Here is a 21,440-nt window from a genome sequence, read left to right on the forward strand (position 1 = left end):
TTCTCAGAGGTATTTAAACATTTTCCCTTTTATTCTACCAAAGATACCAGGCTAAAGAACAAACATACTCGCGTCAGTCAAGGGCCTATCAGGAAACACTGGGCTCTTTTATAATAGATAACCTGAGAAGAATTTATTCAAGGGGCTTGAATTTATTGACTTGAATTTAGTCAAGTGACTTCCCAAACCCAATGAGAAGCCAGAGGGCAAGACAGACAATTAATGCAGTCCCTCAAAGTCAGCCTTCCGGGATGCAGAGCAGAAATGGAAAGTAAGAAAAAAAAGATATCTAGCACAAAGGCCCACTGCATATAACACCATTTAATAGGTCAGCAACTTCAATTCAGACACATTTTGCTCATTCATCTAGACGAACCAATCAAGGTCAGTACTCTTGTAATTATTCTAAGAAAGAACAAATGGACATTTTATATCCCAAACTAAACTGAAAATCAACTTAGTATATGTTCTTGCCTTTCTATTTCCTACTCTGGCAAATGTGACCCCATCTATGATTTTAAAGAAGTTTTATAAAAGAAATAACAAGTTCACAAGTGCTGTGAAACTGATTGAAGGGATAACCAGCTCATACCATGAAGGAAGGCATCACTAGGAAAGCGACATGCATGGGAGGTGAAGAAGGAATTCTCTAAGTGTAGATGGTGGAAGGGTGAACAGTTGGAGCACAGTAGAGGAATGACACAAATCCTGTAGGGCTAACGATTGGAGGAGGAGGAAGAAGAGGAAGAGGATGAGGGGATACATAGAGTAGAATAGACTCAATAATAAGGAAGGGAATGGGTCCTGAAGAGTCTTGTATTTTTAACATATGTCAAGATAGTAAAGGACTTTAATGTTCTTATTTTGGTTCAGAAATATCACTTAGGCAGCAGAATACGGGAAGACCAGAAACAAGGAAACGATTTAGTAGACTCTTAACAAGGGTATAGGTAAGAGAAGGAGAATAAACATAGTGGCTAGTGTGGGTGGCTGGGGGTTTGTGTCTAAGGCTTTTGAGAGCTATTACAGAGGAGGAATTAATTGGTATGAATTATCAGGACTTGCTGACTAACAGTTGTTGAGATGAAGGGGAAGGGATGGCTGGCTTCTGGTCTGAAAGAAGCCTTTTCCTATTACACTGCAATTTTCTGTGGGAAGCCACTTTCCAGAACCTACACGATGATCAAAGATGTTACTTACTTCAGTGTAATGCATCATGAACCTGTACATATAGAAATGAATTTTCTAAAATATTTGCTGTAGGTTCTTTCATGAATATAAAATCTACGGCTGTTACTATGATCTGAATGCTTGTGTCCCTCCAAAATTCATGTATTAAACTCTAATCCCTAACATATTGGTGTTAAGAGGTGGGGCTTTGGGTGGTGGTAACTAGGTCGTGAAGGTGGAGCCCTAGTGAATGGGATTAGTGCCCTTTTAAAGAGGCCTGAGGAGCTTGTTTGCCCCTTCTACCATGTGAGGACACAGCAAGAAGGCACCATCTCATGAGGAACGAGCCCTCAGCAGACAACAAAATGGCTGGTGCCTTGACCCCAGGTTCCAGAACTGAGCATTACATTTCTATTACTTATAAATTACCCGGTCTAAGTTATTTTGTTATAGCAGCCTGAACTAAGACAGCTGTATATGGAAAGTGTCAGATTTTTTTTTTTCCACAATTGCATGTTTGGTATACATTAAGCCTCTAGTAATGTACACTTGTAGTCCATGTTATGTAAATTCATTTGATAATCATTGATCAAGTATCTACTATGTAGTATACTGTAGATGTTATTTTGCAAAAGTATTAGAGAAAAAAATTTGAAAATATTTGAAAATCAAATCAGCCTCTGATACTGACCCTCATTTTCTTTGTTAAGTTTTGTCTGAATTACTAAGCTATAGGAAAACTTTATCTTAACATATTTGGCCAAATCCTTGGTACGAAGAAAAAATGTTTGTACTTGTTAAGGCCACAGACCTATAGTGTGTTTTTTTCCTCTAGTTACTATTATAATAAGTTAACGTATTTCCCCTATATGTGGAAAATGCTGACTATATCTGTTGGTTGCTTTGGAACACTATCTCCTCACAACAGTCCTTGTCTACAGAAATGGGAAAGGGAAGGACACACTTTGGTTTCTGCAACATGGGAACACTCATAAAACCGGAAATGATGTGTGAAAAGAAACTAAGGAACTAGAAGAAATTCACTTCCATTCATCCTGGTTAAAGCTTCCTTGAATCAGAGATAAGAAACAACATGAAAAATCTATTCCTTTTAGAAAATGAGTCTTTAACCCAGAGGTTGGTTTATTTTGAAAAGGAATTAGACTCTGGGCCCACATACCGCTCGTTCAAAATATAATGCTGTGGTTTCAACTCCTACTAAATGTTGCTATGACTTTTAAGCAGAGAACTTCTAAAAGGAAGTAACCTAGGGAAGGGCTGATCTAACTCAGACATCAATAATTCATTTTATTGGAAATAGGAGTAGTAGTATGAAATGCCAGCAGACTGTTTCATTTGTAGGGAGGCATTTTCTATTTTAAGCCTAGAACAATGCAGTCAGCTTTATTTGGCAAGCTAATATGAATGGAGGCAAAGCTGAATCGAAGGATGGGTTTTTATGGTCTCCTCTAATCATGCTATTTCTTTAGCATCAGTTGTCTAGGTCTGACATACCACCATTTGGGAACTTGCAAAAGTGACGAGAAAGGGATTTTTATAACTTTTGTACTTCAGAGGTGATTTCCTTCACTCCAAAGCCTTGGCACTAGAAATGTAATCATGCAAGTCTAAGACAGATGATTTGCATAGTTTTGAGGCTAGATCCTCTGTTAGTACTAAAAACCCTTCAGGCATTAGAGTTTCTTACTAAATTTTCTCCCAATTCAGCCCATTAATAATCTATATTATTTCATCATTGATTCCCCAGGTATTTAGCACAGAGCCACTCACCAAGCAGCGTCTTAATGAATACTGCTTGAATGAATAAACAAATGCAGGCAAGTATGACATAATTCCAAATATGTTCTGAAGCCTACTGGTCTGATTGTTCAGTGAGGAGGCATTTGCATGGCACATGCCTCAACTTCCTTATTCTGATGATAATTACAAATTCCTCACCTTCACTATTTTATATCAAATTCAAGGACTCCTGCTCTACCAAGGGAGATGGGAAAATGGAATTAAAGAAAAGCAGATTTCCTGTAGATGGAAAAGAGTCACAGCTCCCAGCCCCAAGGAAGCAGACAAACCTATCTCAACTTCTAACCCTGGAAATAAACCTTAAGTCCCCCAAGGAAGCAGACAAACCTATCCCAACTTCTAACGCTGGAAATAAACCCTAAGTCTTAATTTAAATTTGAAGTGCTCATAGGCACACATATTTTGAGATAACTGTAATTTTTAACTAGTTATTTATCAAGAATTAGGTATATGAATAGAACACACAATTAAAATAATAACAACTGTAATTATGTAGCATCTATTATGTAGTAAGCTTGGTATTTTACACATTTTATTGATAATCTTTAGAGGTATTTTATTATTATTATTTTTTGAGACCGGGTCTCGCTCTGTCGCCCAGGCTGGAGTGCAGTGGCACAATCTTGGCTCACTGCAACCCTGACCTCCTAGGCTAAAGCAATCCTTCTATCTCAGCCTCCCAAGTATCTGGGACCACAGGTGCATGCCACCACACCTGGCTATTTATTTATGTATTTAATAGGAACAGGGTCTCCCTATGTTTCCCAGGCTGGTCTCAATCTCCTGGACTCAAGTGATCCTCCTGCCTTGGCCTCCCAAAGTACTGGGATACAGGTGTGAGTCACTGTGCCCAGCCTAGAGGGAATTATTATTATGCCCATTCTAGAGACTTTTTAGAAAGTACTGAATGCTCAGTCATTAGCTCAAAAGACCATAAAGATAATCAAGGAGAGCCAAGGCTAAAAGTCAGCTCCTCTAAACTACAAAGCTACTCATTTCCTAACTCTAGGTGGCCACTATCCAAACAGTTATCAATCTGTGGATTCATGCTTAAAGATAGATCCACTGATCATATCCATCATTACGGTCTAATGAGCAAATCGGGCATTTTAATCCTAAATGCCTGACTACATGCTCTTGGTCAGCTGATAAAAAAAATCGGGCAGAACTACTGAGAGGAGCTAAAGGTACATCTATACCCTCAGGGCACTGCTGACTTCCATAAAACAGAGGTAGGGAGTGCTGGTGTTATACCTGTGAAAATTCCATATTTCACTGTCAGGATGGCAAACCTAAGCATACATTGGGAACAATGTCTGTGTCCTCCAACAATCAATTCCCCACTGCACTCAATGAACCATGGCCAGTGCTTAGGATGGGTCAAAGCAGGACACCCTAGAATACCCCAGATGAGCACGACTGTCATGATTCTTCTTGAACAAGGGTCTTGGGAAGTGGCCAAGTTTAAAAGAAATCCTTAAGAAAAAAAAAAAAGTTTTAAAAGGATAGTCTATAAAAAGCCATCAAAGCCAATATTCAAAGAATTGCCTTTACACAGTCTGTATTATAATACAGACTACAACACATATTCTGCTTATTTAATGTATTAAAATCATGCAGGAAACATTGTTAAATATAAAAAGGTTTTTAACTTTCTTTTGGTTATACTCATATAAATTTGTTATTAGTATGTGTTATAAAATTGTATAAGATTCCTATAATTCTGATATGTCTCAATACATGTCATCAGTAATAATTATAATTGTTATGTTGGATTATTGTGTGTCACAGAGGTAACAAATTGCCTTGTCAATTGTGTCTTTGACTGTGGCTTCCCTAAAATATTTTTGTCATCCATAGATAATTGTTATCTTGATTTGGTCCTCTTTAGAAGACAGTTTTATAATCAGCTATAAAACTTTAACAGGTGCTCTTGAATGCAAGTTTCTGATAACTTTGGAGATTATGACATTAGAATAAAGGAAAAAAAAACTTTCAGGATTCTCATGGAGAGCTAAAATGTTTATGAATATCCAGCAGAACAGGAGTTAACTAAATGGACTGAACTAACAGAAAACTGAAGTAAACTTTTTAGATTTTTTTTTTTTGCTTAAAGTGTTGCTGTTCCTTTTTGTTTTTCAGAGACAAAAACACTTCTTTTGAGCTATTTCCAGCTTTTAACAATTGAGTAAAGTATACTCCTGTGAACAAAATTTAGAGCATGTTTGTTTCTCTCTACCTAATTTCTCCAGAATTTAGAAACTATTTTTGAGTATTCTTAACCTATGGCAATATAGTTATTTGCATAAGTGCAATAAGAATGTTTTCTTTTGAACAGGACACAGTTGAGGAAACTGGTTATTTTACCAAGGCTTTGACTGGAATGGCATGCTTTCCTTTAAGGAATCAAACTTGACTTGCAAAGTGAATAATAGACCCTTAGGAAAACTTGCCTCAAACCTTGCCTACATAGTTCCTCTACAGGGTTCCTGACCTGTGTAAGTGAAGAATGTCACTTTCTGACAGGCCCAGGAGCTCCAAGTTACCTTGGGACCTCAAGAGGAAAGAAATTTACCCAACTCATAGGTATTGGAGGGTACAAACCCATGGCTGGGCTTGGCTTTAAAAAAGTCTTATCTGAGATTCCTTATGGAACACAGTTCCATCAAAGCCAATTTAAAAACTCTATGTAAAAAATAATTATTCTTGCTGCACCTTAAGCAAATAATCAGGTCAAGTATAAAAAAACTAAAGTTTAATGGCAAACAAATCAGTCCTATCATGATTTGTTTTAATAAAAATAAGGACTGGAAAGAGAAAAATAATGTTCCAAAAACTATAGTATACCTGTTGTTAGTTGTTTTTGAGTTTTTATTTTTATTTTTCTTCAATTTAAACTAAATCCTAAATTTTTGGTGGACTGTAAGTCCCCAAACTAATGCTTTCAAATCTTTACTTTCGAAACTGGGAATTGCACTCCTTATCCTAAAACTCATTATTTACCTTATAGTACACTGTCTGCTTAAACGCTGTACTAAAACTATAGATGAGAATACTAACATCTTTGTCATGAAAGCCTTGGAACCCAGCCTGGCCTGTGTGAGTATGGTCAGACAGCCCACACAGCAGCAAAGCAGTTCTGCTCCTCTCGCCTTGGGTCAACACCTACCCCACTATGCCCCCATCAGCAAGAAGAAGCCAGAGTGATCGATGGCCTTTTCCCATCTTCATAGGCCACACTTTAAGAATAAGGTGCTATGAAACCCAAAGGGAGGGACTGGAATCACCTTCACAAAAATTATAACTGAGAAAATTATGACGCTGGAAGAGATCAGACCCAACTGACTCCTCCATCTTGCTTCTAACTTTTAAGCTGTCCTTGTTCATTCCTGGGTGTGGGCCAAACTAAATTTGGGAAGAAATTCAGTTCGTGGTTTAACCCTGAAACAAAACTGATAATAGCCCTCTCCTGAAAAGACTCTCTTCTTGGCTGGGGACCAGTCTGCCTTTGCAGGACTAACAATTAGCTATTAGATTAGAAATGACAGTTTAGGGGTCATGCAGCCTCTGGCTCCGAGAGTGGGAACTCCCCAAATTGCTCCTGGGGATAACATCACTGTTGTAAAACCTAAGATCAGTGCTTGAGGTATTTTGCAGACCTGCACTCGATGGATCAGCTGACACCACCCAGACCAGTAATCTGGCTCAGCCATTTCTGCTATCCCACCCAGGAACAGAAGATGGCAAGAAAACTTCACTTCAGCCCCCTATGATTCCATCTCCAACCTGACCAATCAGCACTCCCCACTTCCTAAGCCACTACCCACCACATTATCTTTAAAAACTCTGATCCCCATATACTTGGGGAGGCTGATTTGAGTAATAATAAAACTCCGGTCTCCAGCACAGGCAGATCTGTGTGAATTACTCTTTCTCCATTGCAGTTCCCCTGTCTTGGTAAAATGCCTCTGTCTAGGCAGTAGGCAAGGTGAACCCACTGGGCAGTTACAGTAAGTCTGAAAGAAAACTATCCAGTTTAATGTAGGTCTCTCTTTTTGCTTGGAAGTTCTGGAAAATTCTACCTATAGCAATTAGTGTATTAATGCTTTCACCACTGAATCTGATCTAGAAGATTCACTTGGTTGTTCATGTCAACCAACAGCATGTTTCTACAGTTATTTTGTTAAGCTTTCTTTGTAGACAGTAAAGAAAAACCACATAGGTACAGTGACAGTTTTCTAGGTCACATGGTTTTATCTAAACTTACTGACTTAATCAAATAAACCTAGTTGAGAAATTTTTTTCCCTAAAGAAAAAAGCAGATTAGAAATAACAAAATAAATGGGCTAAACAGTTCTCTTTGCAACTTCAGTGCATGTAATGTAAATAAAACATGTAAATAAAAATTCAAATGAAAGTATCTAAATTACAGCATTATCCTGAGGAGCTTCATAGTAAAAGAGAAAAAAGTTAATGTGATTTAGAGATTAGAAATATCTACTAACATTGTAAGGAATCCGGGTCATTATGTAAGCGAGAAAACCCATTCTCTCTCACTTGCCTGAGGAATGTTAGAATATTCTGTTATCAAATGTTGATTTCCATTCACTAAAAACCACAGTAGTAAATGGAAAGCATAATTGTGGTTAACCGGGTTTCTGTGGCTCTTGCCTGGGCTGGGGGGGAATAAGGAAGGTAATGCCTTCTTCAATTGGCAATGATCCTTCTAGGTATTTCAGGTATATTAGTGAAAAACACAATAACTACAGAGGAGAGAGGAGCAAAGGAGGTGTCAAGAAACGCTCGGGTAGAGACCTCAAATGCAGTATTCAATCATGTGTTGAATTTAACAGAACAAAGTAATTCTTTTGGGAGGTACTTTGCTTGGCCTCTCTCTTCACCACCCCGTCCCTAAACAAATGGCTCGCAGGGCAATTACCACGTGAGGGGTCGTCTCTTAGTTCCAGTCTCAAGATTTGGAAATGCTGAGCCATTCCCCAGGGCTCTCTCTGCAACCATTCTTTCTATATGGACCACCCCTTTTTTCTTATTCAGAGGCTTCAGTGGAAAGACACTTATTAATCTTGGAGCAAATTAGGAATCATATGTTACCAAGGATTTTGAAGAAAATACTTCCCTCAGCACGAGCAGAAAACAAAGCTCCTTGCCAGCCACATGCCAGCCACCCCTCACTTGGGCCTTACTTGTTCTCGTTGCTTGCATCATAACGAGGCATTGGGTCCAAGTCATTCCCATTCACGTCGCAACTTGCCAGAGCATCCTATGGCCACAGAGGAGAGAGCAAGGGAAAGGAAACGGACATTCATTAATTAGCCATTGACCCACAGGCTCATGCATTTTTAAATACATTTCTGCTGGAAAGTAATTAGGTTAACTAATACACTCACGGTTCGGTGGTGTCAGGATGCCTTAGGGAGGCAGTGCTCATTCAGTGATAATTAGTGCTGTATTTTTCCCCCTTAAGGTGAAGAAGAACTCTACACAGACCAAACAAGTGCCTGCACTTTTTCCCTTCATACCTAGAATGACCCAGTTCATGAAACGTATATCTTTCAAAGACATCCTCATTACTACCTTTTCTCTGAGGTATGCATTGACCACCTAGGCACAAAGTGATTTATTCTCCATAGATTCTCTCCCTATTCCTTACTTGATTTCTTGAGCTTGCAACTTCCTTATCATAATATAGATTTCAGAAGACAAAAATCATTCACATATCATTGGCAAGCCAATTAAAAATCAGTATTCGATCTTCATCATGTCAGGTATCTTGGGACCGCTATTAGACAACCCTCGTCTGGTTTCAGGTATTGTATCTACTATAAAGGAGTCCATAATTTAGACATTCTACTAACAACCATTGGCTATTGGACCAACCAAAATGATGAACAGTTTTCGTACACTAAGATTTCAAAATGAGGAAATAGTATCTCCAAAACCAAAGCTGGATTTGCTTGTTTGCTTTTAAAACTGATTGTGAAAAATATCTGCATTACTGAAAAAAAAATTACTAGATTGTTACAATTGATCAAATTTATGTCACTGTAGCCAGCCTAATTTAACATGCTTTGAATTTTCTTTGATTGACTAATTGAAACAGGGTCTTCCTCTGTCACCCAGGCTGGAGTGCAGTGGCGTGATCACGGCTTGGCTCACTACACCCTGGATCTCCCATGCTCAAGCAATCTTCCTGCCTCAGCTCCTGAGTAGGTGAGACTACAGGCAGGTGCCACCACACCCAGCTTTTTTTTTTTTTTTTTTTACTATTTTTAAAATTAATTATTTTGGTATTTTAAAAATTCAGTTAGAGCTATTTTTCATAATTTGGTTAGAAATCCTGAGGGGCATTCATTTTAGTATAGTAGAACATTTTTATAGCACTTCTGGTTATTTGAGTACTTAATGAATGCTTACTTCAAACATGGGCACAATTTCTGCCCTATGTCTTTTTCAGTTAAATTTCCTAAGAAAGATACAAGAGTATAAGGAGGGAAAAGAAGTCTCAGAGGGAATACAAGAGATTAAGACCACAAATACATGGGGTCACTACAATAATTTGGCAGAAGTTTCTTTCTCTTTATGTTAGGTGGCTATAAGAAACATATGTAGATAAATAGTATAGGAATATAGATGCAGGGTAAAATGATGACTCAATATCTTACTATCAAATGAAAAATGGGCTGCTTCCTCTTTCTAGCCTGGAATAATGTGGTGTTATTGCACCCCTTCTCTGGAGTATAATTTGGCTTATTTTCAATTCTGGTGGTCTGTTGAGTGGATTGGTCTCTCTCTCTCTCTCTCTCTCCTCATTTTTTTACTTTTATTAGAGATGAGGTCTTGCTGTTTTCCAGGCTGGTCTCAAACTACTGAGCTCAAGCAATCCTCCTGCCTCAGCCTCCCAAAATGCTAGAATTACAGGTGTGAGCCACTGCACCTAGCCTGAATGTTCTTATACTTTATTATTATTCCTAATTTCAATGTTCGTGAAAGTAAACACTATCTTGATTTTCTGTCTTTATCAAAGGCTCCTCTCTTTCTGAAAATAACTTTTAGTACATAGAGCCTGAAATGTTTCAGGAAATCAAGTAAAATATACATTGTATATACAGGTGGTTTAAGTTCCTGCTTCTTGTGCCAAGGAGGCTCTGCAGACCCGCTAAGTGTCCTTTGGAGCACCAAGGCTTCAGAGTGTATCTAATGTATCTTACTAATTTTACTGATAAGGAAAAAGAGGCCCGAAACAGAGGACCAACCAAAATGATAAAGTTTTCCTACGCCAAGATTTCAATATGAAGAAACAGTATCTCCAAAACCAAAGTTGGATTTGCTTGTTTGCCTTTAAAAGTGATTAAACAAATCCACACTGGAAGGAACCCAAGTCTTTGACACGTTACCCAACGTGCTTTCTCTTACCCACCAGGTCCAACATAAAGAAGAACCGAGAGGGCACCAATCATGCTAATTGCACAGATAATTCTGGAGAATTTTTTCTCAAGAGGAGAAAATGAAAAACATAAAAGACGGCACTCACAATTACATGAGTGCTATTTGTATTTAGTCAAATACATTCGTATGCAGTGGGGAACAGCAGCATGCTGTAAAACCCTCTTCACGTGTGACAAGAAAGACATCTCTGCTGGGGCACGGGCAGCCATAGTTTCTATTCTTCTATCTGACCATGGATAACTCACTTCAGTCTTCAGGCTACAGTTTATTCTCCTATCAAAGGAGGAGACTAACCTGAAGTTCCTTTTTAGCTTTAAAATTCTATTCTGTAAAGAGACAGTTTATCTGAGTGCACTTAGATGCAGCAACTGAACCGTTTTGCTCAAATGAGAACTAAATGAATTTGTGGTTTCTTCTTACGAAAGGAATTGATTCCAACAGACTACTAGGAGGCCGATCATTACTGTCCTTTAAACAAAAAGAAGAAGCAGAGAGAGAAAAAGACCAGCAGATAACTGGAGAAAAGTTCCAAGTACATTTTTCCCCATAAAAGAAACAAAGAGTATTGCCTGGCTGGTGGGATAAATTGTTGAGAACAGCGAATGTTGCTGGTAGCAGATGGTGTGGTGGTGGAGTTTCTGCTACCTCATTGCTTTCTTTTTGTAAGTCAGAACATCAAAGGCACTGGAAAGTTGAAAGGGTTATCTCTGTATTCAAAGAATTCTCATCTTTTACCAGAGAGAAGCAAAACACAATACCCTATTGTATGTTGCTACATTTTTCAGTAGCTATCCACCTTATTGGTAATCCTGAGTTTCTCTGTTTCCCAGAAGGAAAGACCTTCCAACCACAGCATACACTCACGTAGTTTTGCATCAGATCTGGATGGGTTCTCTCAATTCCGTCATCCAGGATAGTGACCACAATGTTCTTTCCCGTGTAGCCTCTCTTCCAGGCTCCTTCGATATTCATGTCAGACTGGCAGGGATGCGTATTGTCACTGCAGTGCTGAAAGAAGAAGAGCATGCTGCAAGATTACTAAATAGTGAGGAAACTGAAGAATTACCTCTTTCTTTCTTTTTTTTTTTTTTTTTTTTTTTTTTTTTGCTCTACTGCCCCGGCTGGAGTGTAGTAGTGTGGTAAGCTTACTGTAACCTCAAACTCCTGGGCTTATGGGATCCTTCTCCCTCAGCCTCCTGAGTAGCTGAGACTACAAATGCACATCACCATGCCCAGCTAACTTTTAAATTTTTTGCAGAAACAAGGTCTTGCTTTGTTGCCCAGGCTGGTCTTGAACTCCTGGCCTCAAGCGATCCTCCCACCTCAGCCTCCCAAAGTGCTGGGATTACAAGCGTGAGCCATTGTGCCTGGCTCTACTTCTTAAGATAATGCATTAAATTAGCGGCAATTTGGCACATTGTCTGCTAGTGTAGAAACAGATCTCCAGCATGAACAAGGGAAGAAGATAGGAAGGAAAGATGTTGGAAAAGCAAGTGAAACAGAAATCTCTCCGCCACCAGCTCTGACCTGTTCTGATACCGTAAGTCTTTTGGAAAAGCATAAATTAAATAAAGTGTATCTCAACAGCAGAAAAATGGATGCATCATTTTATTGTTAACATGTTTTAATGACATACAAATAGGCATCATAGCATTTCATTTATAAATCCAAACCATGTCACTGAAGAACATATACTTTATAATTTCTCAACCACGCGCCTAGAAGCCCATCCAGCTACAAATGGAACCACCCAGGCAGCTTCTGTACAGCAGCCAGATGTGTGCTCCTGTGAAAAACCCATGGGCGAGAAAAAAATAACTGGTTCTCCACACTTCTTTCACTAAATTAACAATGGCTATTGTACCATAATTTGTAGGCAGTAGACAAATTCATCCAGCACTATTTCTTTGAGAAGGAAAAGAAGAATAGTGCCAAGTACAGAAAGGTGCCCTACACAGGACAATGTGTGTGAAGGCTTCGAGGGGCAGGCTGTAAAACATGGAACCTGAGCTCATTATATATAGTAATTTCATTCTGCAATGGCTACAACATACAAACATACTGAAAAACAAATTAAGGCAGCGGCTTTTCCTGACATAATTTACTAGCATTCATCTAACCCACACAATTGTTCCTTTAAAGTCCATCTCTTTGAAATATCCCTCTGTGTGATGTTGTTTTCCAGGTTCTTAAGACTCGGGAGAGGAACAAAAGAGGAGAGCTGTGCTGCTACATAATTCCATAGCAACACAAGCCACCCCAGGTCTTTCCCCATTCACTACTTTCTTCCTGCTTTGTAACAAATAGTTCAGCATATCGGGAATAGAAGAGAATAGAAGCTTAATATGCCCTAAATACAATGGAGACTTCACTGCCATGGATTCACTTAGCACACACTTCATTGAGTACCTACTATAATTAAGAAATTATAAAGTATATGTTCCTCAGTTACCTGGCTTGAATTTATATGCTAGGGTATGGCTGTGCGCAAGGCAGATGAGGTCCCTGTCCTAAAGGCGAGACACAGAAGATAAACCACCAAATAAGACCATTCAGAGAGCTCCCTGTGTTTTAAAGGCTCCTTGTGTTTTAAACACTGTGATATGATGGTGAATGCTGAGGGATCTGAGTACACCACTTTAGATGAGATGGTCAGAAAAAAGACTCTAGTCTCTGCAAACGTGAAATGTGAGAAGGAGTTGGTCTGCCCAAGAGCCTAGGGACAAGTGTCCTGGTAGAGGACACAGCAAAGCAAAGATGGTAAGGCAGGAAAGAGTTCAGCGTATCAAAGAAAGAGAAAGAGGATGGGTAGGATGGGTATCGTTGGAGCTTAGAGAACAGGGAGAGAATGGCACAGAAGGCAGAAAGTTAGAAGCGGAGGCATGGTCAGATCATTCAGGGTGTTGTAGGCCACAACTCGGCTTTTATTCCAACTACATCCTAAGCGGAAGCTCCTTTCCAAACCTCATCCCTTACAGGTGCTTCCAATGCCTCTGAAATAAATTTGTTAATTAATTTATTCCCCAAATGAGACTGTCTGTTGTTGAGTGTTATAAATACATTTGAGTAGTTTCAAGGATTCATTCTAATAAAGGGTGCACCCATGTTTTTATGACAGACAACACTGATTTCCTAGAGAACAGGGGCTTCTACATTTTTACGAACATTTGTATCTTTCCCCCATCTTCCTGACTTCTTTCTGGCACTTGAGGCCCTGAACACACACTCTCTACTATTCTGCTCTACTAACCCGAATTCTCTCTCCCTCGTGCCTTCAGTTTTTGGGGCCCAGCTCTGGACCTACCTCTTAACACATAGCCTTTTTCAGCCTACTTGTCTTTTTCTCTTCTCTGAACTTAGAAATATACCCCCGCAACCCACACACACACTTTCTCTCTCTCTCTGTCTCTCCCTCTCTCTCCGTTCTATGCAATCCAACACCAACCCAGTGAATTCTGCCAAACTGTTGTTGACTGTTGAATCTTGGGTGTGAATTTTGTCTCCCTGACTCTAAGCCCTTAGAAGACCATGCAATAAACTAAGTCTGACCTAGGATTTCAAAAATATTGGCTAATTATATCCCAAAAATGGGGGCATATTCTCAACTTTATTTCCACTATGTGTACTGCTCTGACTTCTTCCAAGATACACAGCCAGCTAACATTTGGTTAACAAAGATTGATTAAAAAAAAATAGTGTAGATTTCTGAAATGCCTCCGTTTTTCAGAAGCCTCATTCTGGCCAAGAGTTTTTGGGCTTCTCCTCACCAAATATTTTAATTTAACACAAAGCAACCTTGACAGGTTTTTATTCCATTCTCCTTTCAAAACCTGCCGGGGCCACCTGCGGTATCGATTGTGACATGAAGTCATGTTAATGTGGCCAAGAGGTGGGCCGGAGGAAGGAAATGCACAGGAAATGGGTAACCCACAAATGGGATAACCGGCCTGGAGTGGAGGGATGCTGCCTGAAATTGTAATTACGAAAATTGAAGAAAACCAGCCGTCTACGGAAAACATGTGTGTTACAAGAGAAGCAACTAGGTTCCTTTCTTCCACCTCTGCTTCTGTTGAATCTGACTTTACCATTAAATATTCTTGTACCACCTTTTTGCTTGTTTTCTTTATATACATCACCATGGTAGGAGGTGAAAGAGAAGAAATATCCAACTGATGCTTTCATACAGATAATCTAATATAGCAAGCAACCAAAATACAGATGACAAAAAGGAATGTTAAAGCCTAGGGTGTCTTTTGCAAATGTGAGTAATAAGGTCAGAGGGCATTTAAATCAGAACCCTGAATCCTGAATGTGGATCTTCGACTTTTAATGCATTTCAAGTGGCCCAGGCTTCCAAATATGTTTCCAATGTAGTTGTTTCCTATACCTCAAGAATCCAGAAACCAAAGGCTATGGGAAATACTGATGTCACCCAACACTGACCAGAGATGAAAATGAGTTCATTTCCTTAACTGCCTAGTTGAAATGGTCTTTAAACTAGGCCCTATTTACTTGCCAGGAATCTATGTTACAGCAGCACCCAGAGGCAAACAGAACACATATTAGCCATGATTCCCTCATACATCATCAACCATGGTGAGAAGGTCTCTGCCAGAGCTGGAACTAAAGAAGAGTGTCTAGAATTGTGTTACCACACAAGCAGCCCACAGCCTGGTGTTCGCCAAAGGGGCCGGTCAGAAATTTCCAGCATATTTGAAGCTATTGAAAACCACATATGTGCACAGTATATGCAAGATAAATATAGTAAATGTAGGTATTTTCAGTTCTGAATAATGCACTGTACTTCAGTGATGGTCTATTAAGTATTTAGAAAGGACACTGGACACATAAAATGGAAAATACCCTGAAGAAACAACCATTATCACAAGGTCTCCACTTTCTTATCCATATCAGTTTGTACTTTTTTAGGAATGAAATTTTAAAGACATTGTCCTGTGAGTTCGAGAAATGGCCTTTTCCATACCAGGGTTATGAGCTATTCTGCTTATAAACCACTCTGGGTGTGTCCACTTCTCTTGGGTCTTCATAAACATCTCACAGCTCAATGAAAGATAGTTTATACCCCAAATAAACACCTTTATTATGTTCTTATCATCATCATTTTAAGACTGAGGTGGGAGGTGCTGGCAGGGTTTGTGGGTGGGAGGGCTTTCGGTATTATATTTTTTAAATTTCTCTAAGTTCTGAGGGTCTCCAATGAACTGCCAATTTAAATGCTGTCAATAATCTGCTAACAATGAAAACATTTGTTGTTCATTATTATTGAAACAGTGGCTTATAAGACTTCATCTCCGACTATACAACATTAACAAGAAAATAAAATTAAATATACAAAAACCTGCTTTACAGACAAATGAAGACACATATCTAATCAACTAGGTAAAGGGTACATATACTTGAAATTCTTTGTAAAATTTGGAGTTCAGGAGTTGTTAGAAGTTAAAGAAAAAAAAAGAATTGATATGCCTTAAGTGAAAATATAGCTACCATTTACTAGGTCCTTACCATGGCCAAGCATTTTACTAATCACTTTATCTGCATTACCATCATTTAAATTTACAACAACCATTTGCAAGAGGTACTTTTGTCATTTGCTTTTAACAGATAAAGAAAATGAGACTTTATCGGCCTAGGTAACCTTCCAGAATTCAAACAGCTGGCCAGTGTGAAATTAGGATTCAAACCCAAGCAGTCTGACACCACAGCATAGGACTATGTAACACTTGTGTTAAAGCTAAAACAGAAAGGGCTTAGAGCAGGGCCAAAAGCAAGCAAATTCAGATGAGGGTAGATAAGGAGGAGATAAGGCGTGGATGTTGGAGAAAGGTTCCAGTAAAGAAACTCAAATAACAGAAATCACTCTGGCCTTAGCACTTTGATGAGTACCTTCAAGTGATAAAGTGGAATACAGTTGTTTAAGACCTTAGAGACCTAATTTTTCCTTATTCCATTTATTGTGTCACATCTTTCTGGAAACACCAAGTTTATATTTGAAAATTTTCAGCAACAGGAAATTCACTTCTTTATTCAACAGGCAATAAAGTGCTGGTAAATCAGTTCTTTAGAATAGCAGTCCCCAACCTTTTTGACACCAGGAACTGGTTTTGTGGAAGACAATTTTTCCACGGATGTGGGGTGGTTTCAGGATGAAACTGTTCCACCTCAGATCATGGGGCATTGCTTAGATTCTCATAAGGAGCATGCAACCTAGATCCTTCGCATGCGCAGTTCACAACAGGGTTCGTGCTCCTCTGAGAATCTAAAGGCGCTGCTGATTTGACAGGAGGCAGAGTTCAGGCGGTAATGCTCACCTGCCACTCACCTCCTGCTGTGCAGCCCAGTTCCTAACAGGCCACGATCAATACCGGTCCGCAGCCCAGGGCTTGGGGAGCCCTGCTTTAAAAAACAGCCCTTATGTGTTAGTGTTTCCCAATTTCCACAGTGTAAATACTCACATCATGGCTAGTTTTAAACTACCACAACTGCAAAATTTCTAAATGTGTAACAATCAACATTCATGACTTACAGAAGGTGGATCCAGGGTACCACTGGAAATAGCCTGCTATGGTTAGTCCTGCTCCACTTCTGATTAAGTCATGCCTTCCAATGGATCTGAAATCTGCTTCTCAGCACTTGGGAACTACCCACGGCTCCGTTCTCCCCTTTGCAGTTTCAGACAATAGTTTCACTCCCTCATGCATTTTTTTTTTTTTTTTTTTTTGGAGGAGACCTTCTTTAACCTTTCCCTCTCAAGATTACCTTTTAAAAATGAACATTTGACATGTGTGAGGAAGGCCGTAAGTTGATGGGTTCTTTTTGAGGTATATGAAGTAGAGATTCTATACCTCCAAAACTGCAGGTGCCTTTACAGATTCTTGGAAATACAAATCAAGGTAGTTAAGTCCTAAGATGTTTATTACAATACTTAATGAGTCAATTTGATGGACTTCAAATCCTTAGTTATCACGCACACACATATACACACACACAATTGCCCCCAGACGAAACAGATGCTCTGTCCAATTATTCAGAGGATGATTATTCAGTCTGTGGATTATCCAGAAATCCCATGGAAGCCCAATACATTTCAACACCACCAAATTCAGCAGAGCAGATAAGGAGGTGAGCTAAAGGGAACTGGGCAGAGGAGAGTTGGAATTCTACCTCTGCTACTTTCCAGCTGTATGACTTGAGTGTCAAGTCACCTAAATTCTTAAAACCTCATCTGTAGTTTGAACACAGATAATTGCTATGAAGATTAAAGAAGATAAAGTACATAACAATTGGTTGCTGTTATGATCATGCTACTGTTGATGGCAGCACCTATATAGGGGCAACAGCCTTCTTATAATTTAGGGAAGAAAATTTTAGTTTTTTTAAAAAAGGAGATTGATTATCATAAAATAAGGAGAGGATGATTTTCTTCATTGTCTGGAGGGATAGATTGGCAAAGTTGAAAGGGCAATTGATCATTTGTAAGGTTAGCTCAGATGACCTGAATTATTTTACATTTGAGGTCGTGGGCTGGAACTGGGAAATGGAGCCTGGGGATGGGGTGCACAAGGAAGAAACGGCATGCAACGTCCTTTTGGCACACTGGTCAAATGTTTTTGGTATCCTATGAATCATCCTTTTTACTCCACACATTTATACCACTATTCCAACTCTGCTAGAACTATGGTCCCCATCTACTATGATACAGTCTTGACATAAGATCATTTCTCAGTTAGAAATGTTAAGAGCACCAGACATAATGCCAAGGGAACATCAGAAAATAGTGGAGGTTGGGAGAAGAAGGCTGTGATCTATAAGATATGCTTATAGAGAGGAAAGCAGAATAAATCCCGTTCCAAAATTCTACTCATAATTGAGGGTTAATAAATCAAAGCATAGAAGTCGAAGTATAACTAGACGGTCTTTAGGTTTAGTTAGGGGATGGCATTTCTCATTTATACATTTTGTGACCCTCTTTGAATCTTTCCAAACCTGACCCATCGTGAATTAGAAACTTTCAGTCTTAAAAGCATTTAACAAAATAAAAACCAAGAAACCAACAAACACATCTTGTGTCACCTTTAAGGAATCTTTACAAGTCTCATATTAGTGTCTGGAGAACTAGTTTCCACTATATTACTAGCCTTGGTGGTAAACCATGTTTTATGCTTCTAAAAGTTAGAGGGCATTTCTGAGGCTCCAAGAACAAGCTCATCTTTTATATGTATAGCTCTCTGGAGCTGCCAAGGTTCACACCAATCTCAAGTACCTCAGTTCAAAAAACTGACTTAGGCTTCAGAAATCTAGGTCTGAAACCATGGCCTCCATCTCTATTGTCACTTCTCCTTCTCACTTACTACATTCCAGTCACCATACTGGCCATGACACTGTCCCTACTGTTAGGTCCTTGAAGTCTAGTCCATGCAACAGACAACCAATTGCAAAAAATTGTTCATGAGTTACAGAAAGTGGATCCAGTGTACCACTGGAAACAGCCCACTACGGTTGGTCCATACCTTTACCAAGATGGAACATATCCTCTCCATCCCCCACTTGCCCTCTGGCAATACATGTTAGGTATCATTAACACAGTTTGTCAGGATACTGTGGGAACATGGAACCCAGTCAGGGGGAAGTGTAGGAAGGCTAAGAGAACTTTCTTGAGAACATAACATTTAAACTGAGCCCCTAATACAAGCTGACTAGCCAAAGGGCAAGTCAGGGATGAAGAAGGTAAGATCCATCTTGGTAAAAGTATAAAATAATCGTAGTGAGACTGGAATGTTAAAGGAACTTAAGACAGTCAGTATAGCTGGAGAATACAGGTTACAAAAGGTGAGGTGGGAGATGAGAAAAATGGGAAGAGTTGGGGCTGGAGAGGTGAGGAGGGCATGGTTTGCTACATAGCAAAAGCTCACTAATGTTTAAGGTTATCAGTCTAAGGGAAGTTGGCCAAACCAGATGGGCAGGAGAAAATCCGTGCATCAAGTTGAAGCCGCTTCTCTGAGAGTTGGCTGTAAAATTGGGGAAGAAAGGCAATGAGAACACCTAAATTTGTCCAGTATATGATTCTAAAGCAAATTCTAAGATCCCTGGGCATTCCATTGAACACTCTTTTCAATGAAAGCCCAGTGTTTTTCTGCTCACCCATCCACCACTCTTCATATTAGTCATCTTTGGTTATATACGCGTTTTATCTTCCTAATGAAATTACAAGCCACTTGTGCTGTATTATTATTATATCTTTATAATCTTTAAAGTTCATAATAAAAATACTCAGTAATTCATAAATCAATATTTTGTGAGAGGGCGTGATGGTTAGTTTTATGTGTTACTTGACTGGGTTAAGGAATGCCCAGAGAGCTGGTAAACAGTATTTCTGGATATGTCTGTGCACGTGCTTCCAGAAGGGATTAGCGTTTGGATAGATTGAGCTAGTAAAAGAAAACTGTCCACACAATGTAGGTGGGTATCATCTGATCTGTTGAGGGGCAGAATACAACAAAAAGTCAGAGGAAGAGTGAATTTGCTTTCTCTGGTAGAGCTGAGACATCCATCTTCTCCTGCCCTTGGGCACTGTTGCTCCTGTTTCTTCTGTCTTCAGATTCAGACTGGGACTTACACCCTTTGCTCTCCTGGTTCTCCAGCCTTCAGAGCTTGGACTAGAACTATTGGCTTTCCTAGGCTTCCATCTTCCAGATATCAGATCATAGGACTTCTCAGCCTCCATTATCACATGAACCAATCCTTCGTGATAAATCTCTCCCTCTCCCTCTCTTTCTCTTTCTTCAGATATATAATACAGGTAATATAATACAGGTAATAAAGAAGGTGTAAATAAGATGTAGAAATCTTCATCTTCTGCACATTGACTCATAATGGGGCATTGCCAATGTAAAGGTCTAAGAAAGAACATAGGGAATGTGCAGGGACCGAAGCCTTCACAGGGAATTCTATGAGAAGAGAAGACATTCATTTGGGGTTGTTGATTATTCTAATATGCAACTAACAAAGTTCAATCCTTCTGGCAGAAGAAGTCAGAAGGGCGGTAACATAGCAACAGGTGGGCTTATAGGTCTGGTGGGAAATTTCTGCTGCCGAGAGGAGCTCAGGGATGCAGAAGTTTGTTTGGAATAACACAAGGCATGACAGAAGCGAATTCTGTTCAACTCTCCTCTGGTTTTGGTATATGGTTCAATTTGAATATTGTTTTCCTTTTGAGGTCACACAGCAATTCCACCATAAGTTGAGGAGAAATTCAGTTTTGCCAAATGACTTTCTTCCTGGCTGACTATGAATCAAAAATCAAATATTTCTTAACACATTACCCTCTCACACAAATTGTGTAATTAGTATATTAGTTAATCATGTTTGCTTATGGATGATCTCAACTAAAATGTTTTCCTTAAGCGCTTATATGCCAAGAAACAATTCCTATGCTGGAGCTCATAAAAATAAATTTTAGAAGCAACTGAACTGCATTATTTAGTAATTATGGGAACATGAGCAGTAAGCAGCTCTCATTCTTTTCTAAAATGTAATTTTTTTGTTTCTATTCTTTGCAAAATTCTGCTTGCATAGAACTCTTCACTCTCTCGGTCCCCTCTGAGCATAAATCTGCTCAGAAACCTCTGCCTCCTCTCTGTTCACTGAGGTCTCAGGAAGCAGTGCTCATAGAATGGAGTACTTTTTCCTTTTTAAAAAATGAGTAGAATGTGGTGTGGCTTGGATAAGCACAACCAATGGGCTTCAGTTCCCAGTTCTTTTATTTCTTCAAAGTCACACACAAAAAGAAAAGTTGAGAAAAAGTTATGGGAAATAATTTTTTTTCTAATGTTGGAGACATATAGGGTCAAGGAGAGGGAATTTAAACATCATTTGAAAATACTGAAAAACAACTTTATTAATATGTCATCTTTCTTCATTTATATTGCTTCAAAAATGACAATAATCTCAAGCAATACAAT

The 21,440-nt window shown here is 39.1% G+C and overlaps 1 protein-coding gene across 3 annotated transcripts in view; it reads right to left on the reverse strand.

Moving 5' to 3' along the window:
* The window catches only part of PCSK5 (proprotein convertase subtilisin/kexin type 5), a 471,035-nt gene that overhangs the window by 320,302 nt on the left and 129,293 nt on the right, over positions 1-21,440 (reverse strand). For all 3 annotated transcript variants that reach the window (XM_055272213.1, XM_055272212.1, XM_055272214.1), the window contains exons 4-5: positions 11,323-11,466; positions 8,196-8,272 (exon numbers count right to left, since the gene is read on the reverse strand). In XM_055272213.1, the coding sequence (XP_055128188.1) occupies positions 8,196-8,272; positions 11,323-11,466 (221 nt within the window). The remainder of the gene's footprint in view (positions 1-8,195; positions 8,273-11,322; positions 11,467-21,440) is intronic.

The sequence above is a fragment of the Symphalangus syndactylus genome, chromosome 3 (genome assembly GCF_028878055.3).
Source record: "Symphalangus syndactylus isolate Jambi chromosome 3, NHGRI_mSymSyn1-v2.1_pri, whole genome shotgun sequence".
Classification (NCBI taxonomy): Eukaryota; Metazoa; Chordata; class Mammalia; order Primates; family Hylobatidae; genus Symphalangus; species Symphalangus syndactylus.